This window comes from Pantherophis guttatus, chromosome 2 (genome assembly GCF_059756535.1).
Source record: "Pantherophis guttatus breed Tessera chromosome 2, ASM5975653v1, whole genome shotgun sequence".
Lineage (NCBI taxonomy): Eukaryota > Metazoa > Chordata > Lepidosauria > Squamata > Colubridae > Pantherophis > Pantherophis guttatus.
The window spans coordinates 183976874-183989043 of NC_142064.1; the positions used below are offsets into that span (position 1 = coordinate 183976874).

Consider the following 12170-nt stretch of genomic DNA (forward strand, 5'->3'; position numbering starts at 1 on the left):
AGTCCTCAACATACAACTATAATGGAGCCTGCCTATTATGTCCCTACGTTGTAACGATCATAAAAGGGGTCAGTCACATGACCAATTTTATTATCTTTTTTGTGATGGTCGTAACTTCAAATGGTTGCTAAGCAATCGATCATAAGTTGAGGACTATCTGTATGTGTAAGGTCATGTATTGTCTCATGATCTTATTTCTATTTATGTCTAATTGTTTTGATTTTTTTAAAATAATGCTTTATTTGCTGGTTTTATTATGCATACCTATAGTCACATGGACAGCCAAAAAAAAAAATGAAAATAAAACAACCAACAAAAAGCAAAGAGGTTGGGGATGCCACAAGGATTGATAAATGTCAAAAATGTGTCTGTGTTCTCCTAGATCATGTCTTTGAAAATAGATTCTTCTGTTAAATCAAGATTTTGATTCAGCATAGAGAATTTGCCTCCTGTGGTTCTTAGAATTACAGATGACTGGCTAGGAAGTCCAAACCATCTGGAAGCCCAATATACCATATTGGGGGAAACTTGTGTAAGAGAACTGTAAGGTTCTCTCAGAGAACTGTGTATATCTGCAATACACTTGTGGATGGTTCCATTTGCGCTTTCTGTTTCATTATACTGACAAATTGATACAAACAGTATTTTGCTTTTCCCTGATTAGTTCCATATTATTTTGGGGTATGCAGCTAAGAGATTGGTGTACTCTGTGTCCTGTTGCTATTGTTTATATCAGAAAGAACTGTCTAATAGTTTTTCCAGAGGGCTATTTTGGAAATAGCTTGTAATGGAGAGAAAAATATTCCACTTTCATCCCCAAATCCACTTATATTTCCCAGAAGACCCAAGTTTCTAAAAGTTTCAGTTATCATAGATATGAATAAAACAACTCTTATCTTTGAAATGAGCTTAAATGGACTCCAGAGGATGGTGGAGGACAGAAAGGCCTGGAGGAACGTTGTCCATGGGGTCGCAATGGGTCGGACACAACTTCGCAACTAATAACAATCTTTGAACATTTATATGTGAATGCCCTTCTGCCTTTTCCCAGTCTGTGCCTTCCCATTGTGTTTGAGTTTCAAGATTGGAAAAGAACCTTTTATATAATTGTTCTGAAAAGTATATTCATATACAATTGAATACAATATACAAACTATAAGGTGATAATAGGAATTATTATCACCTTATAGTTTGCAAAAGAGTGAGTTTCTAATAAAACAACTAATAACTTTGTTCTTTCTTTATGTTATTTATCACAGGCAAAATTCTCTTCCGCCGAAGCCACATCCGTGATGTTGCCATTAAACGCCTTATACCCATTGATGAGTATTGTAAGGTAATGGATATTTTTTATTAGTTTGATCAGGGCACCACTTTCAACATATGGCTCCTTATTATGCACAATCATCATTATTGGTTCATCTTTATGCATTTTCATGTGACGTAGAATGTCACTGCTATTCATTCAGCTGTTGTGTATACATCTGATCAGAAAGTACTACCAAGTAGTAGCAGGTTACTTTATAAAGACTTGGAATTGAGGGGAGAGGGAGAGACACCTGCTTTCACCCCCAAAATCCAACTACTACTTGTATGGTCATCTATGAGGGAGATGGGCAGTTGAGAAGTTTGATAAGTGTGTGTGTGTGTGTGTGTGTGTGTCCCAGAATTCGAAACTGTCCAGATAATCAAAATTGCAGACCATTTCATTTAGTATAGAGGTAAACCAAAGAGTTATATTTGTTTGTTTCAGGAATACTATAGCTTTATAGAATGTCTATGTAAATGTTAAATAATTGTGTATTTTCTCTCATTAGATCCTTTGGGCATTTGTAATGCTTTATGGAAATGCTGATTTATTATTCATATATTATCATTAGATTCATTCGGTATTTGAAGTTCGCTATTAAATGCTGAATTATGGTGAATACATTGTCATTAGAACCATGTCAGTAAGTAGATGACATAATGATTCTACTAATGCCAAGCGAATAAAATTGTAATTTGCCTCATTTATTACTCAATCACTTATCATCAAACTTATTCCTCGATAGATCTTAGCTGAAAGATGAAAGCAACTTCTCTTCTCAGCTAGAGAGAAGTTACTTCCATTAGATTGCTCTATTTTCTATCACTTTGCTGAAAGTAATTCACATTATATCCTTCAAATAATAGCCTTTATAATACAGTTACTGCTCAGTTACAGGGGTCCCAAATCTATTTGGCTCATGCACACATTTGGAATTTTGATTGTCTACCCTAAAATTATTGTCTGGAACGCACATGGATGTGTGTGAATGAATGAATGTCTGTCTTGCTTATTATAATCTCTGTTTCATAGGAAGACAAATTATAGAGGTATAACGGTACATAATTTGTCTGAGATTCTGAATACGTGTATGTATTTCTCAGTCTAAAAAGGTTTGGTATTTAATGCAAGGTAAATCTGGTCCTCATTTCAGATGAGGAATTTCCATTGTATACAATTCTAAAGTGGAACGAAGCAAGAAAGGAAGGTTGATGGTTTATGTGCCATCAAGTTGGTGTCAGCTTTTGGTGACCTCATAATGATCTGCCCCTAATATGGTCCTTCAGGTTTTCCAGTGGTGAAAAACAACTTTAGTTGGCACCTATTTTGAACTTCAAAAAAAGAAGCAGATTTTAGTATAATTAGGGTAATGATTATTTATTTATTTATTTATAAAATGTATAGCTGCCCATCTTATTTCAAGGCAACTCTTGCATGGAAAAAAAACAGTAAGAAAAGGAGCAACAGATAAGTGGCATTTCTTAAAGAAGGAGATACAAAATGCACAATTGCAAACAATTTCAATGATGAAAAAAAATGGAGGGCAACAGAAGAAATCACAATGGCCATGCAAAGCAAAAATCTGAACAGAAAAAGGACACTTTTAGAAAAGGAAAAGAGGGCTGGATCAAGAAGGAAGAATACAGGGAACTAATCTAGAACTGTAGAGTGAAAGTCGGGAAAATGAAATATCTAGATGATTCAGGTAAAATATTTAAGACTAAAAGGGCTGTTTCAAATGTCTTCAAAACTAATGGAAAAGAATCTGTATATAAACAAAAAGCAGAGCTAAACAATTCTCCCGAAATTGTTCTACCATAAAATTATGAGCAATAGGATGAAGCGGGCAAGAGAAAAGCTTGAGCATGGTGGAAACCTGTTCAGAGATACTTCTTTGAAAAAATAAATCCATAGGATCAGATGAATTGTAGCTTTGCATTCTGAAGAAAGTAGCTGGTGGTATAGCCAAACTCTTATGTATTTAGCTTTGAGAAATCCTGGAGTAATGATGAAGTGCCAGATGACCAGAGGAAAGCAAGTAGATATTCCTTTTTTAAAAAAAGAGAACAAAGGGAGATTCAGCAATGTATAGATCTGTCAAGTCTGACATCAATACCTGGAAGGATTGTAGAGCAGATCATAAAGAGATCAGAGTGTAAGTGTCTTCAAAACAATGCAGTATTTACCTGTGGTCAGAACTAATCTTTCCAGACTAACCTTATCTCATGTATTGATTGGGTGCCTTTGATAGATTGTGCTAATGCTATTCACCTAATGTATGTTGACTTCAGCAATGCCTTGATGAAGTAGGAGGTCTAATGGGATGTTAATTCACAATCTGATTTTGTATGCTCTAGGGATAGAGATAACTTTCAAGTGAATATATTGCTGGCTTGAAAATCGTAGTTGACTTGCTCCTTATCACATTGGAGAATGGTACCTATCTCCTCAAGGTGTAGTCCTAGGTTTTCAACTGTTTAATATTTTTATTAATGACTTGGATGAGAACACGAAAGGATTGCTCACAGTTTTGCAGGTGGCACAACATTGAATGGGTTTACGAATTCCTCTAGGATCTTGATGGGCTAGAGAAATGGCCTGAACTTTTTTAAAAAAATGAAATTTAATGAAGACAAAAGCAAAATTCTTGGTTTGCAAAATAAAAATAAAAAACATAGCTATTGGATGGGAGATATGTGACTTGGATTACTTTCAATCAATCAATCAGAATAGAGCTGGAAGGCACCTTGGAGGTCTTCTAGTCCAACCCCCTGCTCAAGCAGGAGACCTTATACCATTTCAGGCATGTGACTGTCCACTCTCTTCTTAAAAACCTCCAGTGATGAAGCACCCACAACTTCTGAAGTGTCTTCTTAATTCTAGATTGCTTCTCTCCTTAATTAGTTTCCAACCATTGTTTCTTGTCCTGCCTTATGGCGTTTTGGAAAATAAATTGACCCCTTACTCTTTGTCTCCACCTCTCAAATACTGGAATATTGCTATCATGTCCTCACTAGTCCTTTTCTCAAGACTAGCCAAACCCAATTCCTGCAACCGTTCTTCATAAGTTTTAGTCCCCAGGCCTTTAATCATCTTAGTTGCTCTTCTTTGCACCTTTTCCAAAGTCTCAATATCTTTGTTGTAATGTGATGACCAAAACCAGATGCAGTATTCCATGTGTGGCCTTACTAAGGCTTTATAAAATGGTACTATTATATCACATGATTTTGATTTATGCCTCTATTTATATAACTAAGGATTGTATTAGCTTTTTTGGCTTCCGCCATACACTGCTGGCTCATATTTAAGTGATAGTCCACTAGGACTCTAAAGTCCCTCTCACAGTTATTGTTTTTGAGCCAGGTTTTGCCTAATCTGTACTTGTACCTTTGGTAATAAGGCCAAGCGCTTATTTCGGGATTCAAAAAAATATAAGACAAGGTCTTATTTTCAGGGAAACATGGTATGTTTGCTACATAATTTGCTTTTATGGTCCCAAGTAAATTGCATTTTATTTAATATGTTTCTAAAATATTTGTTTCTTTGGGGAAAATGCACGGAGGGGACAAGGGTATGTAAAATTGAACCAGCTTCTAAACAACAATCCCAGGTTTTAAGATTAAATATACCAAATACATTTAGCGTAATTGTAATTGTTATATAGGCCATTCTAGCATTCTTTTCTTAGTTGGTGAGTCTCATAAACTTTGCACTGCCTTCCAACTAATGGTACGTACTGTATGCATTTGGTGACTAAAGAGAGTGGGTTGAAAAATGCTATGAAACCTGTATGTAAGCAATTCCAATTTCTCTCAGTATGAGTACTACTTCAGCAGTAGTGGTATCCTTGGTTTAGTGCTTTCTCTCATGAGAGACAGGAGGAAAACATTTCCATATAAGTAAAAAACAAAATAAAACATGGAAATTGCTGTGGTTGTGAATATTTACCAATGTTGCTGAATGCTGCAAGATTTAAGATTAACCACGTCCTTTTGACAAGCTGTATAAGCAACTATCACTTCTCTTATTTTGCTTTCTTGGGCGAGAAAAAAAAAGGGGGGGGTATCGTTTCCAAGGATAATCTTGTAATATTTTCATGAAAATAAATGATAAATTCTTCCCATAATGTAGTATCATAGCTCAAAAACCCAAGAATAAATAACCTTTGCATAGGAACAGGAGATGTAATAGAAATAGAATAGAAAAGTTAGGCATCCTAACTTTTAATAGAAAAAAAGTTAGGCATCCTCAGAATGAATGTTATGGAATGCTTTTGACCATTGGGTGCAGTAGTTGGTTTCAAATCCCGGGGCTACCGGTTTGCTATCGTTTGGAAGCAGGTGGGCTTGCTTTGCGAGCACACAGCGCTTCTGCGCATGTGCAATAGCTTCTGCGCATGCGCAGAGTGTTTTTGATGACATTTGGGTGGGTGGGCAGAGCCTCCCACCTCCACCTCTACCGGTTCACCCAAACCGGGGCGAACCAGGAACAACCCACCACTGATTGGGTGGGAAAACCTACATGAAAAGCAAGTTTACCATCATGTTGGTAGTGGCTGATTCCAAACGCTAAGCAGCATATAGAATAACAAAGTTGAAAGAAAATTTGAGATCTTCTAGTCCAACCCCTGCTCAAGTATACCATTCCAAACAAATGGCTATTCAATCTCTTCCGAAAAACTTCCAGTGATGGAGGACCCACAACTTCTAGAGGGCAATTATTCCATTGATTAATTGCTCTCACTGTCGGGAAATTTCTCCTTGGTTCAAGGTTGGATCTCTCCTTGATCAGTTACTTCTTTTTAATGAGAGAGAAAGGGAGAAATAACGAAATAATCAAATTCCAGGTTTAAAATACCTAATAGCCCAATGATGACTAAATAAATTGGGTTTTATGCAACCCTGGATCTGTTTTATTTTATAGTGAAAGAGATTTGTTGGTTTGTTAAAAATGCTTACATGAATTTTAGTCAATTTAATATTCATATAGTTATGTAAATTTTTAAAATTAACCATTTTAAAGAGCCATTAAAAACCATTTTAAGAGTCACGGTGGCACAGTGGGTTAGACAGCAGTACTGCAGGCTACTTCTGCTGACTGCCGGCTGCCTGCAATTTGGCAGTTCAAGTCTCACCAGGCTCAAGGTTGATTCAGCCTTCCATCCTTCCAAGGTCAGTAAAATGAGAACCCAGATTGCTGGGGGCAATAGGCTGACTCTGTAAACTGCTTAGAGAGAGCCGTAAAAGAACTGTGAAGCGTTTAAGTGCTATTGGTTTTGCTATTTCCTTTCAAGTAGATTAATCTTCCCTTTTTGTTTCTTAAAGATATCCTTATCTGGTATTGCTCTACATAAAAAAATATCAGTATATGCCTGAATGTATTATTCATATTGGGAAAGTTAAAAATGAATTTAAAGGAATAGATTTAGTTTTTTCAACTTAGTACTCTCTAGAACTGTTGTGACTCTGTTTCTAGACTTAACTGAGTAGGAATTCTCCAAACTTGTTCCCAAACATATCTGAAAAGCATGAGATTATGGAAAGCTAATACAGATCTCTTAGTAGTTAGTAGTTTACTTCCTCCAATAGTGTCTTTATGACTAAATCTTGTTTTTGGCAGGTTTACAGGTGTAGAAGGATAACATAGGTACCTTGTGTTAGACAAATGCCTACATTTACAGTTAAGCAGGAACTGTAGAGAATCATGAAGGACTAGAGGAAAAAAGAAAGAACAGTTACATAAGCAAAGAGGGTTGAAATATTCCGTAACTGCTGGGAAGGAAGATAGCTTTCAGAGGAGACTCAGGCAGGGTCCTCTTTGATTCACTGGGATATGTGAGGGAGGGGATGTAAAGCATATTCAGGCTTGCAAGATCCTGTTACTATAAGCTATCTCAGTTAACTATAGTTCTAATTAACTCTTGTCCTGTGGAGTCTGTTTCCTGATTTGGTCGAGTTCCCTGAGCAGTAGCCAAATAACCATGTTTCCAACTCCTTAGAGGGGCTACTTCATTTTTTCTTGTTTGATTCACGGAGAGCAAGGGTATCAAACTTGTGTCGTCACATTATCGTCATGACGTATCGCAACCTTTTCCCCCTTCGCTAAACCGGGGGTGGGCGTGGCCAGCACAGTATCTGTCCTTTTTTAAAAAACTTTTTCCTTCGATGTAAATTTTTAGAGTACTGGTTGGGGAGAAAAATAAATGTTTGCCTTTATTCATGAGAAAAATAGGTGATGATATGAGCTAATTGATTCAGACCAATGACTGTAACATGCTATTTTGAAAGCTAGATTTAATTTTTATGGAAAAAAATAAGAGTCCGAGAAGAAGAATTTATCAGAATTTTTATTTTCGACATTAAAGTTCTAGAGTGTTCCAGCTAGTAATTAAGCCATCTATAAAAGTTAAAGAAAATCTGGAAATATGAAAAAATTAACACCGCATTGTCAATTAAAACTAAAATTAAACTTTTGTGTTCTTTTTTAGTACCGTATTTTCCGGCGTATAAGACGACTGGGAGTATAAGACGACCCCCAACTTTTCCTGTTAAAATATAGGGTTTGGGCTATACTCGCCATATAAGACTGCCCTCTTCCAATGCACACCAAATAAAAATTAAAAAACATCAACTGGCTCACCTACAATGTAAAAGCAGCTGTGCTAGACCCAAAATGGCCCCTGTAACAAGCAGGAACCTCACACAGCCACAAAAAGCCCCCCCAAAAAACTTTCACACTCTAAACACACACAACACAACACAACTGGCTCATCCACAATGTAAAAGCAGCTGTGCTAGACCCAAAATGGCCCCTGCAACAAGCAGGAACCTCACACAGCCACAAAAAGCCCCCCCAAAAAACTTTCACACTCTAAACACACACAACACAACACAACTGGCTCACCCACAATGTAAAAGCAGCTGTGCTAGACCCAAAATGGCCCCTGCAACAAGCAGGAACCTCACACAGCCACAAAAAGTCCAAAAAACCAACTTTCACACTTTACACACACCAAATTCCACATACAGCTTTGTGAGATTTTGTGTGTTTGTGTAGTTGGAGTGAAACACTACAGAAACACACTAAATCTCAGAAAGCTGCACAAATATTATTTTATTTTATTTTATTTTTATTTTTATATGAAAGCTAAATTTAAAACTTCCTAAACTTTAAATGGCTAGGTCTAAAAAAGAACAACTAAAAAAACCCCAATTGACTATTTTTTTTAAAGCTCCCAAAGGGGAAAAAAACTTACCCAATAGAACAGGGGTCCCCAACCTTGGCAACTTTAAGACTTGTAGACTTCAACTCCCAGAATTCCTCAGCCAGCTTTGCTTTGCTGGCTGAGGAATTCTGGGAGTTGAAGTCCACAACTCCCTCCTTGCTTGATTGCAGGCAGGAAGTTGCTTGCTTGCCTGAATAGATTCAGGCAAGCAAAGCAAGGCAAGCGTTGCGACTAGCAGCTGAGGTAAGCAAGCTGGAGGAGGAAAACGTTTTCCCTTTTACATGGCTCTGGCGATCCCAGCTGAGTTGCAGGGAACTCAGCTGGGATTGTCAGAGCTGGGATCGTCAGAGCTGGGATCGCCAGAGCCATTTAAGGCTCGTTAGAGCCTTTCGGGCTGGTCTGCCTGGTTACAGGAGAACGACACCCGGCGTATAAGACGACCCCCGACTTTTGAGAAGATTTTCATGTGTTAAAAAGTCGTCTTATACGCCGGAAAATACGGTAATTAGATTCTCTGTTTCTCTTCTGTAACATTTTCCGGAAATATTTATGGCATTTTCAAAGCCTGAGAAGCTGTAAAGTTTCTCTCTACTTTCAGCAAGTGGTTATTCACACTGGAAATAGTGGCTTTATATTATGCTGTGGTTTGTTGATGAAATAGTAATAGAATTTATGCATTACATTAAACAATGCATTCAGTTTTGGTCGCCACGATGTAAAAAATATGTTGAGACTCTAGAAAGAGTGCAGAGAAGAACAACAAAGATGATTAGGGGACTGGAAGCAAAAACATATGAAGAACGGTTGCAGGAACTGGGTATGTCTAGTTTGATGAAGAGAAGGACTAGGGGAGACATGATAGCAGTGTTCCAATATCTCAGGGGCTGCACAAAGAAGAGGGAGTCAAACTATTCTTCAAAGCACCTGAGGGTAGAACAAGATGCAATGGGTGGAAACTAATCAAGGAGAGAAGCAATTTAGAACTAAGGAGAAATTTCCTGACAGTTAGAACAATTAATAAGTGGAACAACTTGCCTGCAGAAGTTGTGAATGCCCCATCACTGGACATTTTTAAGAAGATGTTGGATAACCATTTGTCTGAAGTGGTGTAGGGTTTCCTGCCTGGGCAGGGGGTTGGACTAGAAGACCTCCAAGGTCCCTTCCAACTCTGTTATTCTATTCTATTCTAATAGTCCATGCTTTGCATAGCACGTGGATAGGTTTTCAACAATGTCAAAGCAAGCAAGATACAAAATTGCAGATGGTTTTGCTGAGAGGTGGGATTCACTTACTGTTACTACCGGTTCGCCCAGCACCGGAAATGTGAGCGTGCGCACACATGCGTGCGATTTCACAAATCACGGCAATTTGCTCTTTTGCACCATCCACGCATGCATGCAACATCAAAAACACAACGATATAGGATGGGATTGCACCCGGGCGGGCAGGTTGCCATTACCGGTTTGCCTGAACTGATCCGAACCGGCTGAATACCACCTCTGGTTTTGCTACTTCATATGACAAAGTGGGTTGATCTTGCCATTATTCCTCTATATGCCTTTAAACAAACCACTTTCTCTCATTCTCTGTCCCAATCACTCATCTACACAATTCTGTTGACAATAAGTAGTTTGTAAAAGAGATTAATAAGATTTCTACCAAGAAGATGTACATAAACGTATTTGAGTACTCCTGAACATTATGAAAATGCAGATCTTCTTTAAAATCTCTTTAAAATTTTAATTTTGTAAAAATGTCATAGGCATCCATTCACAACATAATAGGCAGGGGTGGGCTTCAAATATTTTAGCAAGGGGTTCTCTGCCCAGTTGCTCGGTGGGCATGGCCATGTTGGGCATGGCCTAGTCGGCCTCCTGCACCATGGGGAGGGGGGGTGTTTTTGCTCTAGACTTCAGAGGCCCTCTGGAGGCCAGAGATGGGCCCGTTTCTGGCCTTCCTGAACTTCCGGTAGGCCCATTTTCACCCTCCCCGGTCCTCTGCGTGAACCCTGCACTTACCTGTATCCAAAACAGGCCGCGTGGGGACTCCTGGGAGGGGCGGGGTGGGAGGGGAGGGGCCAGCCAGGAGTGGGATTTGGGGGTTCTCCGAACTGCACAGAATCTTAGCTAGAGGTTCTCCCGAACCCCTGCAAACCCCCAGCAGCCCATCCCTAATGATAGGGGGTAGTAATGATAAATCTTAAATGATGGGCAAACTGGTGAATTAAAAGATAAGTAATTTGCCCAGGAACTCAAATAAATGGCAAAGTTGCCTAAGTGTTAGAATCAAGACCTATAGTTGAACCCATAGTTCAGCTTTGAACCTATAATTCTCAAATCAACTTTTTTTCAAATCATTGTTTCTACTGCATACATAAACATTTTTTTTTTGGCTTTCTCTTCAATTGTTCCCACCAATGTTCTGATCTTTATTCTATTCAGTCAGTAACTGGGTTTTTTGGGGGGTTGTGGGGGGTGTTGTTTTGCTATCTCTAAACCTTCAACTTTTACCAGGCAGTAGAAATGGGATCCATGCTATCTTTTTTTCATTAAAAAGCCCATTCATGTCTAATAAAGCTGACAGTCAGCCTTTGATGCATTTCCAAGTGCTTACTATTGATTAAATGCAATGTTTGTATAAATCACAGGTATGTTTGTTTTTCAGGCTCTGATCCAGCTGCCACCATACATCTCTCAGTGTGATGAGGTTCTTCAGTTTTTTGAAACAAGGCCAGAGGACCTAAATCCTCCTAAAGAGTAAGTTATTGTAAACAAGTTATAGTTTCGTGTGTGTCTGTATGTGTGTATGAGAGTAAATTGAAAGAGGGAATGACAACACCGAGATTTTCATCAGTGAAAAATGAAATGTAAAAATGAATGTCAGATCTATCCATTGTATGTAGAAAATAGACCTTTTCCAATAAAATTTTATTAACAAAAATAAATATAGTAGTATTTTGGTTTTCAACTGAATACCAAATTCATTGAAACTCATTGAATTTGGTACTCAACACATTTTAACGGTGGGATAATCACCCACCTTTATCTCCCTTGACATGCTGCCAAAGACCTAATTGGCAAAGCCACATGGGGTCCAGAATCAAACAGAGCTTCAAGCTTTAAGCTGAACTGAATGAACAAATGTTGCTTCCTGCAAAGGCCCACATGCCTTTGCTCCTTTTTAAAGTCTTATGGGAGAGGCCAATCATCTCCCACCCCTACTCCCGAGTCGTCCCTTTTGTTTTAGCTGTTCTTGCCTTCTGGCAGCTCTGCGCATGCACGCACTGAGAACAGGGTCCCCCTGTTCCTCTGTCTCACTGAGGTCCGACTCTGGAGGCAGTACGTACCTCCCAGGTGGCCCTTTCTCTGCCTCCGATGCAGAGCCCTCGTCCAAGCCTTCCCCAGACTCCAGGACTGGCCCATGTTCCTCCCCAGCCTCCTCACTGTCCAACTCTGCTGCCAGCTCCGCAGGCTGCTGGTGGACCACAACACTCACCTGGAGCTAAACCCAAGTTGACTGCATCTATCTAATTGCCTTGGAGTCTGGTCTCATGCATTTATAAGCCAGGTTTTACTACTATGGAAGGGGCTTGCTAAGTTTTAATTGAAACCTTTGATTAGCTCTTTGGGGAATTAC

General features: G+C 38.8%; 1 protein-coding gene across 4 annotated transcripts in view; it reads left to right on the top strand.

Annotated features, from left to right (window-relative positions):
* The window catches only part of SH3PXD2B (SH3 and PX domains 2B), a 129972-nt gene that overhangs the window by 63740 nt on the left and 54062 nt on the right, over nucleotides 1-12170 (top strand). For all 4 annotated transcript variants that reach the window (XM_034405576.3, XM_087887409.1, XM_087887408.1 and 1 more), the window contains exons 4-5: nucleotides 1260-1336; nucleotides 11199-11290. In XM_034405576.3, coding sequence (XP_034261467.2) covers nucleotides 1260-1336; nucleotides 11199-11290 — 169 coding nt within the window. The remainder of the gene's footprint in view (nucleotides 1-1259; nucleotides 1337-11198; nucleotides 11291-12170) is intronic.